The sequence below is a fragment of the Macaca nemestrina genome, chromosome 17, assembly GCF_043159975.1.
Source record: "Macaca nemestrina isolate mMacNem1 chromosome 17, mMacNem.hap1, whole genome shotgun sequence".
Lineage (NCBI taxonomy): Eukaryota > Metazoa > Chordata > Mammalia > Primates > Cercopithecidae > Macaca > Macaca nemestrina.
This window is the reverse complement of record NC_092141.1, coordinates 10,507,373-10,530,561: the sequence shown is the minus strand read 5'-3', so window position 1 is coordinate 10,530,561 and position 23,189 is coordinate 10,507,373. Positions and strand designations below refer to the sequence as shown.

General features: G+C 46.9%; 1 protein-coding gene across 1 annotated transcript in view; it reads left to right on the top strand.

The window, feature by feature from the left end:
• Positions 1 to 20,491, top strand: part of LOC105473722 (myosin heavy chain 13) — an 82,594-nt gene extending 62,103 nt beyond the window's left edge. The window contains exons 26-42 of the mRNA XM_071082346.1: positions 436 to 581; positions 685 to 775; positions 1,754 to 2,143; positions 4,936 to 5,062; positions 5,151 to 5,269; positions 7,615 to 7,811; positions 8,289 to 8,472; positions 8,969 to 9,134; positions 9,817 to 9,941; positions 11,215 to 11,523; positions 11,608 to 11,811; positions 14,302 to 14,427; positions 14,735 to 14,905; positions 17,841 to 17,945; positions 18,048 to 18,143; positions 19,653 to 19,787; positions 20,391 to 20,491. Of these exons, the coding sequence (XP_070938447.1) occupies positions 436 to 581; positions 685 to 775; positions 1,754 to 2,143; positions 4,936 to 5,062; positions 5,151 to 5,269; positions 7,615 to 7,811; positions 8,289 to 8,472; positions 8,969 to 9,134; positions 9,817 to 9,941; positions 11,215 to 11,523; positions 11,608 to 11,811; positions 14,302 to 14,427; positions 14,735 to 14,905; positions 17,841 to 17,945; positions 18,048 to 18,143; positions 19,653 to 19,787; positions 20,391 to 20,405 (2,706 nt within the window). The 3' untranslated portion in view covers positions 20,406 to 20,491. The remainder of the gene's footprint in view (positions 1 to 435; positions 582 to 684; positions 776 to 1,753; positions 2,144 to 4,935; positions 5,063 to 5,150; positions 5,270 to 7,614; positions 7,812 to 8,288; positions 8,473 to 8,968; positions 9,135 to 9,816; positions 9,942 to 11,214; positions 11,524 to 11,607; positions 11,812 to 14,301; positions 14,428 to 14,734; positions 14,906 to 17,840; positions 17,946 to 18,047; positions 18,144 to 19,652; positions 19,788 to 20,390) is intronic.
• Positions 20,492 to 23,189: the final 2,698 nt, after the last annotated feature.

Genomic DNA, 23,189 nt, shown 5'->3' with positions numbered 1-23,189 from the left:
ACACATACACACACATGAATTCCTTGCCTCCCATGGTTGTGTAATGTTAGCAGGGAATGAGTGATGGTGTAGAGCACAGACCTTCACAGTGCTGTCCATAGAAGCCCCCATTTGTATTGTCTGTGCAAGGGTGTGCACCTGTGAGTACCATACCCCTCCATGGAACATGGTCTGGGCCAGGCCGAGTGGGAATCAGTTGAGAGAGGCACCAGGAGGCCCATGAAGGATCCAGCCCCACCCTGGGTAGCCTTTTCTGGAAGACAGAAGAGAGGGGAGGTAGGGGACAAGACTTGCTTCCTCCTGAGGCCAGAAGCTTGCAGCCAGCACCCTACAGGAGCCCCAGGAAGCCCCAGGTCACGTGTATGGCTGCGCTGAATAAAAGGAGCAAATGCTTCCCCAGCAGGGGCTTACTTTTCTACCTGTGTGTCTTCTCAGCTTGAGGGTTCCTTAGAGCAGGAAAAGAAACTGCGGGCGGACCTGGAAAGGGCGAAGAGGAAGCTGGAAGGAGATCTGAAAATGTCCCAGGAATCCATTATGGATCTAGAAAATGACAAGCAGCAAATAGAAGAGAAATTAAAAAAGTAGATATTTCTTTTACCACCTCTGTGTCTCAGCCTAAAAGCCAACTTTCATCCCCTCCAAGAGGCTTGTATCTCATGTTGTTTTTTTAAAATCTATTTGCAGGAAGGAGTTTGAAATCAGTCAGTTACAAGCCAAAATAGATGACGAACAGGTCCACAGTTGGCAGTTTCAAAAGAAGATGAAAGAACTGCAGGTAAAACATCAAAACCTTCCCAATCATGACAATCCCTTTGCAAGAGTGCCCCTCCTCACTCCTTCCCCATTGTTTCTTTAGCTGCTGCTTTCCTTCCTCCTGCTAAAGCTAGAGAAGATGTCCTGTCCTTTCTTTTAGTTTTTGAAAATAATATTTTAATGTTCTGAGTAACCCATAAACATACTTCCTTGCAAAGGCTCAAAATAGGCCCAGTAAAGCTAAATATTATTGATAAGGGTGCTTTGACCACCACCCCTAAGCCCAGTGCCCTCACCATCTTCTCAGAAGTAATGACCAGTTTCAGTGGGATATGCATCCTTCTGCCTCTTTTGCTATGTGTTTTTGTACACATTTAAGACCCCCCAAAAATATATAGTACACATGCAGAAAAGGTTCTTGTTGCTTTATATTCTTAGCATAAATATCACACTGAGAGTATCACTCTGCAACTTGCTCCTTTCTTTTGGCAACGTGATCTGCAGAGCCATCCATGATAGACGTGGATTGGTGTCTACCTGCTCCATAGACTTCTAGAACAAGTCTCCATCACCATCGATTTGTGCATTCCCTTATTCATGGACATTTAGGTTGTTTCCAAGTTTTTTCACCAATGTAATGTTATAATGAATTCTTTTTTTGTTTGTTTGTTTTCTGAGTCCGAGTCTCTGTCACCCAGGCTGGAGCACAGCGGCGTGATCTCAGCTCACGGCAACCCCCACCTCCCAGGTTCAAGCTGTTCTCCTGCCTCAGCCTCCCAAGTACCCGGGACTACAGGTGGCCTCCACCACACCCGGCTAATTTTTGTATTTTTAGTAGAGGCGGAGTTTCACCATGTTGCCCAGGCTGGTTTCAAACTCCTGACCTCAAATGATCCACCCACCTCGTGCTGCCTACCTGCAATTCCTCAACACCCAGCCCCTCTCAAAGGAGGCTGCCCCCTCCTCCACAATAACAGTCCTGATACAGTGATCCTTTCAGGCTCGCATAGAAGAGCTGGAGGAGGAAATTGAAGCAGAACACACACTCAGAGCCAAGATTGAGAAGCAGCGCTCAGATCTGGCCCGGGAACTGGAGGAGATCAGCGAGAGGCTGGAAGAAGCCAGTGGGGCCACTTCAGCCCAGATTGAGATGAACAAGAAGCGGGAGGCTGAGTTCCAGAAAATGCGCAGGGACCTGGAGGAGGCCACCCTGCAGCACGAAGCCACGGCGGCCACCCTGAGGAAGAAGCATGCAGACAGTGTGGCCGAGCTTGGGGAGCAGATTGACAACCTGCAGCGGGTGAAGCAGAAGCTGGAGAAGGAGAAGAGTGAGCTGAAGATGGAGATCGATGACATGGCCAGCAACATCGAAGCCATCTCCAAGTCAAAGGTACCTGACTGACCTTTCTGCTCTTGCAGAATGCAAGGCAGCCGGTGGCCACCTGCCCCTGGGCACATGTAATTTGATGCCTCCAAACCACTGCATGTTCTACACCGAAACCCTCTTCCCTATTTCTGCCTGTTTCCAGTTCCTCAAATTCACTCACATCCTTTGTCTTATCTATTTGGGCTGCTGTAACAAAATATTTTAGAGTAGGTAATTTATAAACAACAGAAATGTATTGGTCACAATTTTGGAGGCCGGGAAGTCCAAGATCAAAGTGCCAGCAAATTCGGTGTCTGTTGAAGGTCTGTTCCTCACAGATGGCGCCTTCTCATTGCATCCTCATGTGGTAGAAGGGGTGAACAAGTTTTCTCAGGCCTCTATTATAAGAACACTAATCCCATTCATAAGGGCTCCACCCCCGTGACCTTATCACCTCCCAAAAGCCCCACCCCCCAACACCACTGGATTAGAAATTATGAATTTTGGGGAGACACAAACTTTAAGACCAAAGCATCAAGACCACTTGATTCAAGCACAGTTGGATGATCTGGTGCCACTGTTTCGCTCTTGTTCCCCAGGCTGGATTGCAGTGGCACCATCTCAGCCCACTGCAACCTCTACCTCCCAGGTTCAAGCAATTCTCCTGCCTCAGCCTCCCAAGTAGCTGGGATTACAGGCACACGCCACCACGTCTGGCCAATTTTTGTATTTTTGATAGAGATGGGGTTTCACCACGTTGGCCAGGCTGGTCTTGAACTCCTGGCCTCAGGTGATCCACCCACCTCGGCCTCCCACAGTGCTGGGATTACAGGCATCAGCCACTGTGCCTGGCCGACTAGGGTTCTTTAAGAAAAAAGTGTACAAACTTATGAAACTTAGGCATGAAAGTTAATACTTATAATGACACAAAAGTGTTGCAGGTTACCTTGAAGACTCAAGTTCTTTTCTCCTGAAGCCTCTTTGGGCCATTTGCCAGAAATGCCTTCTAGAATATATTCTGCTTGGGATGACTCCTCTTCCCTCAAACCTTCTGCAGCTCCCAGACTCTCTGGGGTCCATACAAATTGCGGGCCCTGAAGCTTATTTCACAAGCTTCATAGTGAACCTACCTCTGTGCATGACCTCAAAGCAAAGCATTCCTTGTGGAGCACATGTGCTCCTCGATTTAACACCTGCCCTCCTTGCAGGGTGCTCTGAGCTGTACTAGGAGCTGTTTGGCTGGGCTGGAAGAAGCAGTGGTGACCCTAGAAGTAGGGTTGTGGGCCTCTCACCAAGGGTTTCCTGGAAGGTCAGGGCATCTGTCCAGAAAAGGAAGGGAGATGTGGATCAGAGAACTAGAGTGGTCTCTCCAGCGCCCCCTGCTGCCAGTGTTTAGGGTCTGCGTCCACACTGTCTTGTTTTCCCTTGATTGCTTCTTCACTCCCCGACTGCAGCCTCTGGCTCCGAGTGATGACTCCTTTTCTCCTTCTTTCCTGCTTTCCCATTTGTTTGCCCTTTTTCCCTTTCTTGGTTTTCTTTCTTCCTCTAAGAACTTGGGTCTGTACATGTTCCCCTCCCACACCTCTCTCTCCGCGAGCCAGGCCAGCCTGCAGGGGAAGGTGGGTAGGAAGAGCCTCCAGCATCCCCCACGCACTGTGCCTATAAACAGCCCCCACTCCAGCCTCCCTCTCTCCAGAATTGCCATGTGCTGCTCTCTGTTCTCAATTTTAACATCCAGGGGAAGCAGCACTTCATGCTGCTTTACACTTTTTCAGTTGGCCCCTTTCACGTCTCTTCTTGCAAGTCGCCATCGCTTTTCAACCTTCCCTGCTTTGATTCCTTCATGCTTGTGTGTCATCTACTCAAAGAGATCCTAAGCTCCTCCAGGACTCCCCTGGAATCAGTATCCCTGCTTCCTCCACTGCCAGCTCATACTTCGCATTCTAAGGAAAAACATATGCTCCATACATTTTATTTTCTATTTTATGGAGCAGCAGGAGGAGAGAAAGGTCAACACACATAAGGGTTTTGAATAAACTTCACAAAAATACAGGCCAACTGGAGGCTGGGGAGGTGAATCCCTTCATACCACCTCCACCATCGGGAACCTTTTGTGTTATTGAATGAAATGCTTAACACTGTCATCTGAATATATTGCTTGAAAATATTCACAGGCTTGTATTGCTTGCAATTATTCACAAATTACTTATATTACAAGAGGATCCCAAGGATCCACTTAAAAGTGGCATCTTCTCAAAGGGTTGTTTACAAATCATTAAATACTTACCTACCAAAAACTGATGTTCCAAGCGATTGGAGATTGAGCTGCATTCACAAATCTGAAATGATTATGTTTTCTTTGTTTTTTTGTTTTTGTTTTTTTTTTGAGACGGAGTTTCACTCTTGCTGCCCAGGCTGGAGTGCAATGGCATGATCTCTGCTCACTGCAACCTCCGCCTCCTGGGTTCAAGTGATTCTCCTGCCTCAGTCTCCCGAGTAGCTGGGATTACAGGTGCCTGCCACTATGCCCGGCTAATTTTTGTATTTTTAGTACAGATGGGATTTCACCATGTCGGTCAGGCTGGTGTTAAACTCCTGACCTCAGGGATCCACCCGCCTCGGTCTCCTAAAGTGCTGGGATATAGGCGTGAGTCACTGCGCCCAGTCAATTATGATTTTAAACTGACTCTTTTTTTGTTCTATATTTGTAGTTTTATTTTACCTGACAAGAAGCTAAACGATCACACGGTTCAGTTCAATGCTGGGCACTAGGAATCCATTTTTTCCCATTCATGGTGACTTTCTGTTTGTTAAAGAGTAACATAGAAAGAACGTGCCGGACGGTAGAAGACCAATTTAGTGAAATCAAAGCCAAGGATGAGCAACAGACACAGTTGATCCATGATCTGAACATGCAGAAAGCAAGACTACAGACCCAGAATGGTGAGAATGGGCAGGGCTCTGAGGTCCAGCCGGGCCATGGGAGAGGGTGGTCGGTAACACTGACGTGGGGGCCACATCTGTTTGGTAGGGGAGCTGAGCCACCAAGTGGAAGAGAAGGAATCTCTGATTTCACAGCTGACCAAAAGCAAGCAGGCCCTCACCCAGCAGCTGGAGGAGCTTAAGAGGCAAATGGAAGAAGAAACGAAGGTAAAGATATAGAGTCAGATTGAACCTGAGAAACCAGGCTGTATGACCACTTCACCTGTGAAGCTGGTCGGAGCAGTGCTACATCAAGAAACCTGCTGTGGCCGGGCACAGTGAGTGGCTCACGCCTGTAATCCCAGCACTTTGGGAGGCTGAGGCGGGTGGATCACGAGGTCAGGAGTTCAAGGCCAGCCTGGCCAAGATGGTGAAACCCCATCTCTACTAAAAATACAAAAAAAAAATTAGCTGGGCGTAGTGGCAGGTGCCTGTAATCCCAGCTACTCAGGAGGCTGAGGCAGAGAATTCCTTGAACCCGGGAGGCGGAGGGTGCAGTGAGCCAAGATCACGCCACTGCACTCTAGCCTAGAAGACCGAGCAAGACTCCGCTAAAAAAAAAAAAAAGAAAGAAAAGAAGAAACCTGTTGCTTCTCCTGTCTGCCTTGCAGCATGGTGCGAACCTGTCCTTTAAAGTTAGAGGACCTTGGCATTAGATCTCCTTCTTCAGGGATAGAAAACCATACCCATGGTGGTCCATGCCCTCTGTCCCCCATAGGGTAGTCTGAGAAACTCCCCTCTCCAGCCAGGGCACCTCCTCCCGATCACTGTACACACTTGAGCATTCTGCCCAGCAATTCATTCCGGCCACTTGAAATCCCTTCCTCTTTCTTCTTCATTATTCCTGGTGTGTCACCTCCTATACCACCTGATTTTAAGCTACCTTCCTCCAAAAAGACTCCGTGGTTTTGGGAGCACCCTGGAGACAGTTGCATAAACATGAACATCATGGCCTTCTTGATTTCAAGATCCAGATACTATGTTTATAATATGTGTCTCCCACAGATCTGTAAACTCATGGAGGGCAAGAATAGTTTGTCCTCACTCTACCTACTTTGCCCAGAAGAACAGTGCACACAGTAGGTGCTTGGTGCTGCCAATTCGTGTTCAAGTATCAGAACAGGGAACCAAGAGTCCACAAAACTGCATGAATGGAACTCCGAGGTTACTGTACACTGGCTAAGACTTACAGGGCAATCTTCTGGAATTTTCCCAAGCTCCACCTTTTTCTTCTGAAAAAGGACAAGTGCCATATTTGTCTCCCATCTTTCTGTTCTGTGGTGAAGATCTTCAGTAGATGAGGGGGGGCAGGGGGAAGTGATGAGAACCCAAGCCTGAACAAGTACTGAGGAGGGCCACTGCAGGAGGAGCCGGCTGTCCTTTGGCCACGATACAGCAACAGCTGTTTTCCTTCTTAGGCAAAGTTTCTCATTTATTGCCTTTTTTTTTGAGACGGAGTTTCACTCTTGTTGCCCAGGCTGGAGTGCAATGGCGCGATCTTGGCTCACCGCAACCTCTGCCTCCTGGGTTCAAGTGATTCTCCTGCCTCAGCCTCCCAAGTAGCTGGGATTACAGGCATGGGCCACCACGCCCGGCTAATTTTGTGTTTTTGGTAGTGACAGGGTTTCTCCATGTTGGTCAGGCTGGTCTCAAACTCTCGACCTCAGGTGATCCGCCCGTCTCGGCCTTCCAAAGTGCTGGGATTACAGGCATGAGCCACCACGCCTGGCCTATTACGTTTTTAAAAAGTTGAAAATGTACAAATTACTAAAGTGAGCTGACAGAACTCTCTCTTTGATGGTGGCACCAGAGGGCGTCTTGTGGCCATTATAGTCGGAGCTAAACTGTTGCCCTTCCGTCCCTCCACATGGGAGGGAGTGAGGGACGGATGCCTCTAGGCATGTCTTCTCTGCCTAGAAGGAGGAAGTCGGGCCGTGGAAACAGCAAAGCTCACATCAGCAGTCCCCAGTGTGGGGACACAGCCCACTGGTGAGATCAAAAGATGCTTTCAGGCTTCTCCTGGTCACAGCATTCCGTACCATTGCATCAAGTAGCGAGAAAATTCTTCCCTTTTTAATTGTTCCAAACCTTCTGATTATATCAAGGAAAAGGCCTCAGCATGAACCATACTTCCTTAGTATTTGCTTATTTACCCTATTAAGAAATAGAGCGTAGACCCCAGGCATGGAGTCCCAGCAGGCAACAGTACCTAGCTAGACGTGATAACATTGCTTTATTTCCATTGCACTTACGGTTACCTTCTGTTTATGGCAAATGTCAGTGGTTTTCCACTTACTGTCCTGTAACAGTTCACTCTTTTGTTAAATATATTTAAATATAATTAAGGAGCCCACTTGAAAAAATTAAATAAACCAGGCGATATGCTGATATGGCAAATTTGGTGAAAACAGCATAGGGATAATTCAAGCTGGGGAAAAGCTATTTAAATAAAAATACCTGAACTTGGAAAAGGGTCAAATGTTTTTGCAATTTGTCACCACTGTCATTCCCAGGCCAAGAACGCCCTGGCACACGCCCTGCAGTCCTCCCGCCACGACTGTGACCTGCTGCGGGAACAGTATGAGGAGGAACAGGAAGCTAAGGCCGAGCTGCAGAGGGCGCTGTCCAAGGCCAACAGTGAGGTTGCTCAGTGGAGGACCAAATACGAGACGGACGCCATCCAGCGCACAGAGGAGCTGGAGGAGGCCAAGTAGGGACTCCAGGGTGGCAATAGCAGGGGGAGCCTGAGGGCACAAGCCAAGAGACCAGGAGTCTTCGTATCTTGAGAGATTGTCTCTTTCCTGCCCATGCCTTTGTGGTTTCTGAAACATTCAGATTGTGCCCCCCACCCTCTGCGGGTCTCCCTGTCCTTCTTCTCGGGAATGTCCATTCCCCCTAGCTCCCTGGGGGGCTCCTTAGGGACCTGCTTTGCCACCAAGCATTTTGAGACCCTCCCAGTGACACTTGGATCCTCTCCACTCACCAAATCCTAGGTCTTGGTCTCATCAAACATCAGTCCCTTCCATGCTATTCATTTCCCTTCCCATCTGACAGTTACCTTCTGAAATATTCCACCTTTGCCAAGGGGGGAAAAATCTGTTTTTTGTATTTCTCTTCCCATCTGACAGTTACCTTCTGAAATATTCCACTTTTGCCAAGGGGGGAAAAAAAAATCTGGTTTTCATAGGAAAAAACTGGCCCAGAGGCTCCAGGAAGCAGAGGAGAACACGGAGACGGCGAACTCCAAGTGCGCATCCTTGGAGAAAACCAAGCAGAGGCTGCAGGGAGAGGTGGATGATCTGATGCTGGATCTGGAGCGCTCCCACACTGCCTGTGCCACCCTGGACAAGAAGCAGAGGAACTTTGACAAGGTCCTTCCCCAGCCACTTTCTCTGTGAAGAAGGCATGGGGATGATTCAAGTTGGGGAAATGCTATTTACATGAATATACCTGAATTTGGAAAAGGGTCAAATGTTTTACAGTGGCAGTGGTGAAAACAACAGTTTCACACTTAGATGTGTGAGATACCTGCACATCCTACAAGGCCCCCAGTTGGAGCATCATTTCCCAGTTTGGAGGACTTGAGGTGTCTCTTGACTACTGTGACAGTCCCTCCAAAGGCAATTTTGTTTTCAGTTAAAGCTAATTCAGTTCCATTGAGATCGTAATGTCTGTGAGAACGCAGCAGAGGGCCTGCAGGAATATCACAGTTTGGGGTCCCGGATCTAGAACAGTGCTCCTCCTCTTTCTTCAGTCCCTAAGGATGGAAGAGCAAAACGTTGGCGTTACTGACAGCCCTTGTTTGCAGGAACTCTTCTGAGTCACCCCTGCTTTTTGCTTATCCTATGTCCCTTTGTCATCTCCCAGGTCCTCGCAGAGTGGAAGCAAAAGCTGGACGAAAGCCAGGCTGAGTTGGAAGCTGCTCAGAAGGAGTCCAGGTCACTCAGCACCGAACTCTTCAAGATGAGGAACGCCTACGAGGAGGTGGTGGACCAGTTAGAGACACTGAGGCGGGAGAACAAAAATCTGCAAGGTGAGCTCTCTCCACCACCGGTGTGTGCTACGTCCCCGTCTCCTCCTGCCAACCCCTTCCCCATTTGGTCACAGCCATCTGCAGATGCCTTCTTCCCACTGCCCCACACAATCCTCAGCCATCATGCTTCACATTACTCAGTTTGCCCCAAGGTCCAAACCTTTTTAATGTAAGGCACAGCAGGAGCTAAGTCTCATTTTCGAGAACCGAAGGCACAATGGGTTGCTGAGCCCCCTGCTCTGTTAGAGAAGACCCTTCAGTGATTCTGTCTCTAAGTGGCTCTGTATTCTCGGGTATGCCACTGAATCCCTTAGGACCTCAGACTTCCAATCTACAAAGTCTGAAGGCCACACCCAGCGCTTTCCAAAGCCCCTTCTGGTTCTGCAGACTATGATTCTACGCCTTTTCCCCACAATTGTTTTCTCTGGTCTGCTCTATGACCGTTTTGTATACAGTACTTTTGAAGTTTTAAGTTTCTATCCTTCACTTGTGGTTCCTGTCTGCCTAGTGCAGGTGAGGTAACACATCCCTGCCTTGCCAACACCTCATCCGAACAGCTACCCTGTATTCTCTCCTATATAAACGTCGCGAATGAATCGCCCATCCCTGAATTGCCTGGCAAATGCCTATGCTATAAACTGGAGCCTGTTGAAACAGCCTAAATCGAGCCTGTCCTTTGCAGAAGAGATTTCCGACTTAACTGAGCAGATTGCAGAAACTGGTAAGAATCTTCAGGAAGTGGAAAAGACCAAGAAGCTAGTGGAGCAGGAAAAGTCAGATCTGCAGGTCGCCTTAGAAGAAGTGGAGGTAAGTGTCTGGGCTATGACATTCGGAAATTCAGGAGGACCAGGAACTGAAAGAGGCTGCCCGTCACCACCCCATGGGGCCCTTCCTGCCAGGAGGCCCTGAGTTTCCAGTGGGAGAAACGTTCAGCCATCCCAGGGGCTGAAACATCCACGGGCTGCTACTTTATCTCCTGGGTGTCCTCTGGCACAGTTCCCCTTTTGAAAATAAATTAATGTGTTCATTATGTCTTCAATGTCTTCCTCTCAGGAAGCAGAAAATCAATCACCTAACATCCTGAGAGCGGTGCAGAATCTCTCAGTTACATTTAACACAGAGGCACAGACAATCATCTTTGGCCAGCAAGAATCCTGTACAATCAAAACACACCCAGAGTCTCCTGATGCAGTCATCGGCGGTGGCCAGGATGACTGGTGGTTTCTAGGGAAATACGAACCAACACAGGATAACAGGAGAGCAATTGCCCTGTGATTTTGGAGAATAGGATGACTCTCGATTTATGGTTATTATTAAAATAGACACCCTCAGTAAGATTTTCACTAATTAAGAAGGATACTCTATCTCAAGTCATAAGAAATTTGTTCACGAGGGATGCAAAGTTTTAGTCCCAGTTTCATCACTATTAGGGATATTTGGGAGCAAGTCAAATACTCGGACCTCTCTGAGTATTGTTCGCTTCATCTATAAATCGGTATAAGAATACCTACTTGCAGCCGGGCGTGGTGACTCACAACTGTAATCCTAGTACTTTGGGAGGACAAGGCAGGCTGATCACCTGGAAGGTCAGGAGTTCGAGACCAGCCTAGGCAACATGGTAAAATCCTGTCTTTAAAAATACAAAAATTAGCCAGGCACAGTGGCGGGCACCTGTAATCCCAACTACTCCGGAGGCTGAGGCAGGAGAATCGCTTGAACCCAGGGGGTGGAGGTCGCAGTAAGCTGAGACTGCGCCACTGCACTCCAGCCTGGGCAACAGAGACTCTGTCAAAAAAACAAACAAACAAACAAACAAAAAACCTATTTGGGCTGGGCACCATGGCTCACACCACCTGTAATCCCAACACTTTAGGAGGCCAAGGAGGGAGGATCACTTGAGCCCAGGAGTTCAGGACCAGCCTGGGCAACATAGCCAGACTCTGTCTCTACCAAAAAAAAAATTTTTTTAATTTAATTTTTTTTAAAAAAAGAATACCCATTTGATTATATGGGGATGAAAATACCCATTCATGAAGGTGGCTGTCCACAGTACTCCCAGTCACTCCTTTGCTTTCCTCAGGGTTCCTTGGAACACGAGGAGAGCAAGATCTTGCGCGTCCAGCTAGAGCTGAGCCAGGTAAAATCCGAGCTAGACCGCAAGGTCATTGAGAAGGATGAAGAAATCGAGCAGCTAAAAAGAAACAGCCAGCGGGCAACGGAGGCCATGCAGAGCGTGCTGGATGCTGAAATCCGCAGCCGGAACGACGCCCTGAGAGTGAAGAAGAAGATGGAGGGAGATCTCAATGAGATGGAGATTCAGCTGGGCCACTCCAACCGCCAGGTGGCAGAGACCCAGAAGCACCTGCGCACGGTCCAGGGCCAGCTCAAGGTGAGCACGGTGGCTGCCTCTGCGTACCTGGACGGGCTCCAGCCTGCCGGGCAGCTCTGGCCTCACCCCGGGTCTCCCCTGCAGGACTCCCAGCTGCACCTGGACGATGCCCTGAGGAGCAATGAGGACCTCAAGGAGCAGCTGGCCATCGTGGAGCGCAGGAATGGCCTCCTGTTGGAGGAGCTGGAGGAAATGAAGGTGGCCCTGGAGCAAACGGAGCGGACCCGCAGGCTGTCGGAGCAGGAGCTGCTGGACGCCAGCGACCGCGTGCAGCTCCTGCACTCCCAGGTGCGTCAGCCCTCACTCCTCCGCTGAAAATCCACCCTGGGGCAGGTAGCGCCTCCTGCACCCCTAGCTGCTTCCGCTATCCCTCGGCTCAGGGCCCACGCTGTGGGAAGGAGCACCCGGTTTCTCCCAGACTAGTGGTCAAGACCAATTTTCTTTAAGCTTGCTTCTTGGAATAACTGACTCTTGATTGACAGATTTCTGAGCTTTTTCTGATCCAAACATTAAACATCTTGCACGTTGTAGGGAAATCAGAGCAGCGAAGGATTAATTATTGCATAAGGCGCCTGGAAGTACTATTTAAGAGGAAACCTTAGAATATTAAGATTTTTTTCAAAATAATTATTTTTGACCCGCCTCAGTGCCACACCTATAATCCCAGCACATTGGGAGGCCAAGGTGGGAGGTTCGCTTTAGCCCAGGAGTTGAGGCTGCAATGAACTATGATCTCACCGCTGCACTCCATCCAGCCTGGGCAACAGAGGGAGACCCTGCCGAAACAAACAACAACAACAACAACAACACACACACACACACACAAAACACAAAATAATTATTTTTATAAACGTTTTTAAAACTCCTTTGTTTAAAAAAATAGAAAAAACAAGCAAATACATGGAAGAAAAAAGTCAAGCATATTATTAACATTCTGGGGTCTCTCATTCTTAGGCCCCTTGTGAATTATATAAATATTATGTTTTTGCCTCTAATCCCAGGACTTTGGGATTGTTTGATCTCAGGAGTTTGAGACCAGCGTGGGCAACATGGCAAAACCCTGTCTCTACCAAAAAAAAAAAAAAAAAAAAGAATTTTAATTAAAAATAAATGCATATATATAGAGTAAAAATATGAGCAATCTTTAGCAATCTCTTTTCTTCATTTAACAATCATGAACATATTTTGACCTTTTTTTTTTTTTTTTTTTTTTGAGACAGAGTCTCGTTCTGTCACCAGGCTAGAATGCAGTGGTGCAATCTCAGTTCACTGCAATCTCCACCTCCTGGTTAAAGCAATTCTCCTGCCTCAGCCTCCTGAGGATTACAGGTGCACGTCAGCACACCCAACTAATTTTTGTAGATACGGGGTTTCACCATGTTGGCCAGGATTGTCTCAATCTCCTGACTTCAGGTGATCCGCCAGCCTCAGCCTCCCAAAGTGCTGGGATTACAGGCGTGAGCCACTGTGCCCAGCCTCGACATCTTTAAATAGTGTTCTGTAATATGATTTTTAATGACAGAAAAGTAGGCTATTCTACCTGTATATTATTGCACTTTCATTTAATCAGTCTTCTGTGGTTATTTTATATTGTTCTCAATAAAAACTTTACTTTTAGAAAGGCTGTTTTGATGAACTTCCTCATAACTAAATTTTCATATGCTTCCATGATTACTATCACTTAATATGTCTAGAAGTAAATAAATTTCTAAAAATGAAATTTCAGGTTCCAAACAGCAAAGATATTTGTAATATATTATAAATTGTTCTTTAATAAGGCTGTCCCAATTTTTATTTCCTCTGGGAAAATGTGTGAGAGTTCTCTTCTATAAATTCTCGAATATTCTAGCTCTTATTTTAAAAATCTTCACCAATTTTATTGCCGAAGCATACCTCACTGAGTTTTTAGTATGTTTTTATTGCTAATGAAGTGGAACATTGTATCATTTCTTGGCCGTTTGTACTTCTTCTAGTATGTTTTACCCATTTGTACTTTTTGCCCTTTTTGTTAATTGATTTGCCTTATTTATATGTTAAGAAAGGGAATATTTTCTTCTGTAATATACATTGCAAATGTTTTTCAGTTTGTCATCACCCTTACAATTCTATTTATGGCATATTTTGATTATTTGAATTATTTTTCATTTTATATAGTATGTCTATCAATCATTTCCTTGCTCCAAAACACCTTTTACTGAATAATCTATCCATCCTCAGATATTTGAAATTCTACTTTTATCATTTACTCAATTATTTGATGTACAATTCTTGGGTCTGTTAACTGAACAGAAACAGGACTTTCTGTTCAGTTAAGAATAAAGAAAGATCCCAGTATTTGGGAGGCCAAGGCGGGCGGATCACGAGGTCAGGAGATTGAGACCATCCTGGCCAACACAGTGAAACCCCGTCTCTACTAAAAATACAAAAAATTAGCTGGGCGTGGTGGCGGGCACCTGTGGTCCCAGCTACTCGGGAGGCTGAGGCAGGAGAATGGCGTGAACCTGGGAGGCGGAGCTTGCAATAAGCCGAGATCACGCCACTGCACTCCAGCCTAGGTGGCAGAACGAGACTCTGTCTCAAAAAAAAAAAAAAAAAAAAAAGAATAAATAAAGAAAGAAAGAATAATGTACAGTACTGTACCCAGCAGGTCACCCATGTGAAAAATAAGAAATGGAACAGGATCACGATTTACTTCCTTCCCCGCCCAACCCTCCCCCTTCCAATTTTTTTAAGTGCCCAGATAGAACCCACACCCCTGATATCTAATTCTTCTTGTAGAACATGAGCCTGATAAATACCAAGAAAAAACTGGAGGCTGACATAGCTCAGTGCCAGGCAGAGGTGGAGAACTCAATCCAGGAGTCCAGGAACGCAGAGGAGAAGGCCAAGAAGGCCATCACGGATGTGAGCTCTGTTCTTCCTTTTCAGAGATGGGGTTTGGAACTGAGAAAGGGGGGCCTCTGAGCCAGGGCGTGGCAAGTATGTTTCATCTCTTATGACCACAATCGGTTAGTGGTGGCTTCCCAGACAGATGGAATGAGGTACAGTCTCAGCAGCGGCAAAGTGGGAGGGGAGGCTGAGGAATCAGCAAAGACTGGCTGGAGTCAGACAGGGGAGGCTCAGCACCACGATCCCAACATTCTCCTCTTCTGCAAGCTCCAGGTAGGGATGGGCGGACGGGGCCTCTGATGTGTCCTGTGAACTTAACCAGGCCGCCATGATGGCTGAGGAGCTGAAGAAGGAACAGGACACCAGCGCCCACCTGGAGCGGATGAAGAAGAACCTGGAACAGACGGTGAAGGACCTGCAGCACCGTCTAGACGAGGCTGAGCAGCTGGCACTGAAGGGTGGGAAGAAGCAGATCCAGAAATTGGAGAACCGGGTAGAGTTTTTGAGAGGACTCTTACTCTGAAAGTGACAGCCTCAGACAGAATCACAGTCCAGAAATTGAGATGGTGGGAAAAGGCCATTGATTGAATAGATTGCAAATTCAGTTTCAGGACTGCTTGCAAAATTCCTTGTGAGCCTCATTTCTCACCTCTTTCTGTTTCATCTGTTCCTGTGCCCCAACACACACACACACACACACACACACACACACACATCTATTTTGGCATGCTCACACCTCAGTAAATGTAATATCATGATGTGTGTTAATGTTCACATTCCGTTTGCTGTGTAGATTCAGATGCACACACATACGTGGAGAAAGCTATGAACATATACTTTAAAATTACACATTTTGATGCATTTACATTTTGGACCAAGTTTCACTTTGATAAACACGGCCCATCCTACATAAAATCTGCAGTTTCCGTTTTCTCCCAATCTCAGGTTTCCTTCCCTCCCCAGCTCTTCTCATCTCTCAGTGCAGGCTGCAGTTCTGGCACAGGTATGTCTCTTGCTCCAGCCCCCAAAGAGGGCGATCGGGGCTTCTTCCTTTAGGTTGATGCACCAGAAAAGTTCAACGCCCGACACCAGGACATCCTGCTCTTTCTTTCTATCTGGGAGCGTATCCTGCAGTTATTGTTCCGTTTCTTTGCTGACTGTTCCCTTTGTTTCCTGTCCCCCTTGCTTTTCCTTTTAGACCCATGTGGTTTATTTCAATCATTTTTAAAATGGGCTGTACTAGCAGTTGACATTTTGGAGGAGGGCTCTGCGGAGGAGGCTGTTCGAGTGTCTCTTGTCCCAGGGAGACAGGAAATGAAAGAGTGGGAGGAAAGGAGGAGGAGGAGGGAAAGAGAAGGAGACAACTTTTCCCAGCAGGAAGGCCCCCAAATACTGTCATTCTTTATGCAAACCTGCAAACCACCGAGGATTTCCTCCCCAGGCACATGGTCCCATTAAATGTGAAAGGATTTTTTTATGGGGGTGCTAAAAACAAGGTAGACTTTTTGAATAACAAAAGTAAACACCAGGGAAGTTAGAACTTCCCCCCAAGTTCTTGAATGTTTATTTTCAATGGTCCCCAGTCCTATTGCATCACAATGAGTTTAGGCCTGTTCTTCTCATGGATCCCTCCTATGTGAAAAGGATTAGGTCTCATGACACCTTCTGCCATACTATGATTCCTGGATTGGCAGGGAGCCCTTGGCCACCCTCCCCCTCCCATGGTGAGGTGCCTTGACTGTCCTCCCATCCCCTGCCAGTTATGTGACTTCCATAAACCTCACAGAAGCCTAGAAAGAATTCCTAGGAAAACAAACGTTTTGTAGAACCTGATGGAAGACTTTCCTGGGTCCAGGAGGTGGAGGGTGGGGAGGTTTGGGGAACAGTGCCCAGAGTAAGCCTGTCCCATTGATAGTTTTCAGGATTGATCTAGTGAGTCTCCAAGCCAGAGTCGTCCCTGCTCTGCAGCCACTGTGATTCCTGGTGGAGTGGAGAATGCAGCTGGCTGCTGCCCCTCCTCGGCTTCAATCTCTGGATTGTGGAGTTGGGACCACAGTTGGTGACTTGCATCCTCAGTGGCTACCCTTTCCCCTCAAGACTCCTGGAAAGGCAGAAGCAACTATGAAATTAACAACACCTGTGTAGTGCTTTGTCCTTCTAACCATACTTTCACATACTTTAATTCAATCTCCACATTTGAGGTAGGCTAGGCAGGAAATATTATCTCCATCCCAAATACACGGAAACTCATGCTCAGTGGTGGCAACTGACTTGCTTTGGATCTATCAAGTGGGCCTGGAGAATGCTTTGATTACTCCTAGCCCAGGTTCTCTTCGGGATCCCTGCTGCCTTACTTGATCTGTAATCAGGGCAACCATGAACAGCTGGGCAGGTTTCACCTGCAAGGACAGGTCAGGTTAGCTTTTGCTGCCTTTGCCAACTACCTGGCTCCACAAAAGGGTGCATCTGTGCAAAGCCTGACCCACCAGCTATGCTCTGTGTACCTGAGGCTGCCTCTGCCCAAGGAGGGCATCTTCTTCTCACTTGCTCAAAGCACCTGCATGGACTTGTGGTGACCTTGTCAGTAAAATACGGCTCCTGAGCCCTAGGAGGAGACATCTTGGCAAAAATCCCATTAGGGGATTTTTTTTTTTTTTTAAACTTTAATTTCTGGGATACATGTGCAGAACGTGCAGGTTTGTTACCTAGGTATAGACGTGCCATGTGGGTTTACTGCACCCATCAACCCATCATTTACATTAGGTATTACTTCTAATGCTATCCCTCCCCTAGCCCCCCGCCCCCCGACAGGTCCCGGTGTGTGATGTTCCCCTTACTGTGACCACGTGTTCTCATTGTTCAACTCCCACTTATGAGTGAGAACATGCGGTGTTTGGTTTCCTGTTCCTGTGTTAGTTTGCTGAGAATCATGGTTTCCAGCTTCATCCATGTCCCTGCAAAGGACATGAACTCGTCCTTTTTTATGGCTGCATAGTATTCCATGATGTATATGTGCCATATTTTCTTTATCCAGTCTATCATTGATGGGCATTTGGGTTGGTTTCAAGACTTTGCTATTGTGAATAGTGCTGCAATAAACACATGTGTTCATGTGTCTTTATAGAATGATTTATAATCCTTTGGGAATGTATCCAATAATGGGATCGCTGGGTCAAATGGTATTTCTAGTTCTACATCCTTGAGGAATCACTACACTGTCATCCACAGTGGTTGAACTAATTTACACTCCCACCAACAGTGTAAAAGTGTTCCTATTTCTCCACATCCTCACCAGCATCTGTTGTTTTCCTGACTTTTTAATGACCATTAGGGGATCTTGAGTTCACGCTAGAATGATTGGCCCATGAGTCCATGAGAGAAGCCTGGGAGAGGAGACTTGAATTCTGTGTTCTTTTCATCCTACCCAGGTGCGGGAGCTGGAAAATGAGCTTGATGTGGAACAGAAGAGGGGAGCTGAAGCCCTGAAGGGAGCCCACAAGTACGAACGCAAAGTGAAGGAGATGACTTACCAGGTAGAGGTCCCAAAAACCTCCTCAGCGAATGCTGTATGGACCAAGCCCCATCAGAAGTGGCCATAGGTTTGCGGGCCCCTGCCACGTGTACCCTGTTTGCAGGCTGAGGAGGACCGCAAGAATATCCTCAGGCTCCAGGACCTGGTGGACAAGCTGCAGGCCAAAGTGAAGTCTTACAAGAGGCAGGTTGAGGAGGCGGTAAGCACAGGAGGTCCCCGGGAGTGCCCACAGACAGACAGTCCCTGGGGCAGCCTGGGTGTCCCCGCCATCCCCGAGTGGGAGCAGGTTCCTGGTTGGTAAAGTCCTCTGAGCCTCAGGCCTGAGTTTGCATTTGCAGGCTATAAACACAGAGACACCTGTCCTCTTCCTCTCTTGGTCCATGTTAAGTCTTCCCCACCTTCACCACCTCTGTGTCCTCTTGCCTCAGCCTACTTGACCAACCCCCTTCATCCCCTTCATCCTGCCCACCGTGACTTACTTGACCCACCCCAGCGCATGTTAGCCTACCCTGGCTGGCACTGGATCACCCTGACTCTCTCAAACCACCCCAGCCTACCCTCCCAACCCTTCCTGTTCCCATGACCTGACCTGAGGTACCTCATCCTAATTCCCACCATCCCACCACAGCCCACCCTCCTAGGCATCTCCAGCCTTCCTCAGCCCTCCCAACTCCCTCCACTCCATTCCATCCTTTGTGATCCGCCCTTTGATCAAATAGGTGAAATCAACAGGAAATAAATGGAATGGGCTGAAATCTGTGTTTCCCAAAGTGTCTTCTGAGGACACTGGTTCTGAGGGATGTTAATAGCAGGAAGTTGGGCTGCCATGAGGAGGAGCTTATTATTTTACAGAAAAGAAATAGTTTGGGAAAATCTCAGTTAAACAAAGTTACACTGGTTGCTTTACTTCAAGGATTTCTCAGATTGTGTAGATGTTGTAGAGTTTCATATGTCATCAACTCTACAAAGTGGAAGCGGGGTTCCAGAATATACCATTTCTCACACTTCATTGACTTTGGAACCTTCTTATTGTATGCAGAGCATCCCACAGGGCTACTGTTCTAAGGACCAAAATTTAGGGGAGCCTGCCCTGGACAAATGACTGAGTTTCTCCCATTGCTCTTTTTCCTCCCTTCCCTAGAGCCTGGTTGGTTCAATCCTAACCTCAGGGAAGCAGATTTGAACTGGCTCAATATTGAGAGCAATTCGTGCACATGGGATGAGTACAGTCCCGGCAGGTTTGGCAGGCTAGAGGGTGCCCAGGACACCTTAGTCAGGAATCCTTGACATTCCCCCAAATAGACCAGTACAGTGGCCTGGCCCTAGACAAATGATGCTGGGCAGAGGCACAGGATGAGGAAGACTTAGGCCATTGGTCTCTATACCTTCAGATGCCTTGGGAGAGCGCTGGACTTAGGTCTCCCCCAAAGATCTCTGTGGAACAGATACCATATAGAAGAGGTGCAAGGGAACATTTTTGGAGATCCTAGGAGGGACAGTAGCACCTGCAAGGTGATTCGAGGCAGTACACATGGTTGTGAGCTCGGAGCCTTGTCCTCACACTCTGGAGAAAGCCTACCTGCCCTCTTTGCCATTGGGGAATCCAAGGCCCTGGTTGCTTAACTCCTCAGAGGCCTTCAAGGACAGGGCACCTCATAATTAGACTGAGGGGCTCTATAGCCTCATAACCCCTGTGTCTCCTGTGTAGGAGGAGCAGGCCAACACGCAGCTGTCCAGATGCCGGAGAGTCCAGCATGAACTAGAGGAGGCCGCGGAGAGGGCAGACATCGCCGAGTCCCAGGTCAACAAGCTGAGGGCCAAGAGCCGAGACGTGGGCGGCCAGGTAAGAGCAGGTACCTGAGATGTAGGGGCCAGCTAAGAACAGACACTGAATATGGGGGCCAGGTAAGAGGCGAAAGCCTGAGTGTGGGAGGCCAGATAAAGGCAGGTACCTGAGATGTGGGGACCAGGTAAGAGCAGGTACCCGAGATGTAGGGGGCCACGTAGGAGTGAGTACCTGAGTATGGCTTCTTCCCAAGAGGTCCCAAGCCCCGGGGGAGTCCCATGGACCACCCAGGGAGAACCTGGAGGATGACTGTTGATCCTCTCTTTCCTGCTGCTGGTCACGCACTCCCAAATGCTACTGTTTTAGCAAAGACTCCTGTGGTTCCAGGCTCTTGGGAGAATGAGCAGTGAGGCAGGACACTGGCATCCCTGTCTCTCCCTGTTGCTACAGATGCTGCCTATGAAGCCCCTAATTTGCAGGGTATTTGTCCTGTCGCTAGTAGCTAGATTGGTTTGCTTTTACAATGTGCAAAGGGAAACAATGCCATTCCTTAATGTTTCTCTGAAGTTCCAGATTTTCCAGCTGCTCCACTTCAACGTGATGTTCAGTCTCCCGTTTAGTTGACTCATTTCCTATGTACAATTGTTTTTTCTCCCACAGAAGATGGAAGAATGAGGCTCACCTGATGCTCGTTGCCATGGGACACCTCAGAGAGAGTGGAGGGAAAATGTGTGAGAAATAAATTCTCCTAAATACTTGGATTCCCGGCTCTGCTGTGTTTATTATCATGGTCCATTCCTCTTCCATGAAGCTGTATTTAGATTCTTGCTGCTCTATTGTAAATATTAAATAAGGGATGTGAAAGTGGAGGATCTTTGCTCCAAGTAGAACACATGGAAATTCAAACCATGGCCAGGTAAATAACTAGCTTCCACAAATATTTAAAAATAAAGACCCTATGTCACTCTACATCTCTCAGAATAGCTGTTATCAGAAAACGAAAGATAAGTGTTGGTGAGGACGTGGAGAAAAGGGAACTCTTGTGTACAGTTGGTGGGAATGCAGATTGGTACAACCTAATGGTAGTTTTCCAAAAACTTAAAAATGGAACTACCATATATGATCCAGCCATCCCACTGCTGGGTATATAAAAAAGGAAATTAATCAGGATCTTGAAGAGATATCTACACTTCCGTGTTTATTGCATCCCTGTTCACAATAGCCACAATGTGGAACCAAAATGTCCATCAATGGATAAATGGATAAAGAAAATGTGTATATATGTGTGTATATATATGTAGATATCTCATATATATGTATATATCTTCACAATGTGCATATACATGCAAATGTGCATATATATCCAAATTTGAATATATATTCATATACTATTGCGAATACTATTGGGCCATAAAAAAGAAGGAAATCCTGCAATTTGTGACAACATAGGTGAACTTGGGGGACATTATGCTAAGTGAAATAAGCCAGGTACAGAAAGACAAGCACTGCATGACCTCACTTCAATGTGGAATCTAAGATAGTCAAATTCATAGAGGCAAAGAGTAGAATAATGGTTGCCAGGGCCTGGGAGTTGGAGGAAATGGGAAGATGTTTGTCAAAGGGTACACATTTTCTGTTACACAAGATGAATACGTTCTGGAGATCTACAGCACCGGGCCTATCTATAGTTAATAATGTATGCATGTATTAAAACATCAATTTGTGCACCTGAAATATATACAATTCCTTTTGTCAATTATACCTCAATAAAGCTGAAAACATCCTGAAGGAAGGAAGGAAGGAAGGAGAGGATGGAGGGAGGAAGGAAGGGAAAGAAGGAAAGAAAATAAAGATCCTTTCAGATAACCGTAGCACAGTTTCCTCCTAGGAGCTCATAATTCTTGCAAATTCACTTCTCCATTTTCTCTCTGAATTTACAGATAGGGACACTGGGGCCCAGATGGATTAAGCACTCTGACTATAGTTGTCTAGGGCAGAGTGAAAATTACACCCTGGAGATCCTAGACTTGCAGACTGCCAAGCAACTCTGCTTTTCCATCCCATCCTTTTTAGAGGCTTTGTCATATAATTCTCTCATGCCCACCCATAGTTCCCCTTAACATCTGAGAAGGTAGTAGGTACTGTCAAACTCATTACTCCTAGGAAGACAGATGCTTTAGAAAAGGTTGGATAGGAGCTCAGGTACCACCTTGCTCCTCCTTCCAGCTAGGGTAACTCCTCCCCACCTGCATGGAGCCTCCTCAGAGTGTTCAGGGCGAAAAGGAAAAGGGAGCAGCTGGGTCCAAAGAGATGTTAACTTTCCAAGTCCAAGACGAGACTGGACCCAGGCACCATTCTCCCTCCTCAATGGGAAAGAAAACTACTGCTAGTTTCACATCTCTCTCTTGGATCTTAAGGATCTCATCCATTCTGATTATGTTGGTTTGCTTACCCTGAAGGGGCACAGTAAAATGGAACCAGGACCCTTATGGGTGGATTAGGAGCCAAGACTAAATGTGAGCCTCATCCTGAGCACTTAATAGCTGTAGCTGTGTGGCTTTATGTTGATCACATATATTCTCTGAACCTGAATTTCCTCATTGGTCAAACTGACCTGTGTGGACAGAAGCACAGGCTTTAGGTTCTGGCAAACCTAGATGGAATCCCAATGCTGTCACACACTAACTGTGTGGCCATGGACAAGTTATTCTCCTTGCTTAGTCTCAATTTCCTTATTCTGTAAGGCGTAGATAACAATAAAAATCATAGCTTTGCCAGGAGTGATGAGGGGGTTGGGGTGACAGCAGGAGGCATAGCCAGGGCTTCTTTAGGGATAATGGATGTTCTAAAATTGATTGTGGTGGTGGCAGTATAACTGTGAATATATTAAAAGCCATTGAATTTTACACTTTAAACTGATAAATTGTATGGTGTATGATTATATCTTAATAAAACTGTTTCAAAAATTCATAGCTTCTATTACCTGATAGTAAGTACTGGCTTACTATGTACCAGGCACTGAGATAAGTACACTATTCTCTAACATCTTAGATTATTCCTTCTCTCTGGCCTTCTAGATTCTCCTTTTCATCTCATCACCAGCCCACCCCAAATGCCTTTGACACAATGGGGTTGGAAATTGAGGAAGATTGGCAGCAGTGGTGGTAGCAGAAAATGATTCTGAGGTCACCTTCCTCTAAATTAACCACTACCATTATTATGGCTATCATCATCACCATCATCATCACCATCATCATCACTATCACCATCATCACCTTCATCACTATTAAAATCACCACCACCATCACCATCACCACCATCACCATCATCATCACCATCACCAACTTCTCGAGATCACCGTCATCACCATCATCACCACCACCACCACCTTCTCAAGATCATACCATCACCATCACCACCACCACCACCATCATCATCACCACCCTCATCTGAAGATCG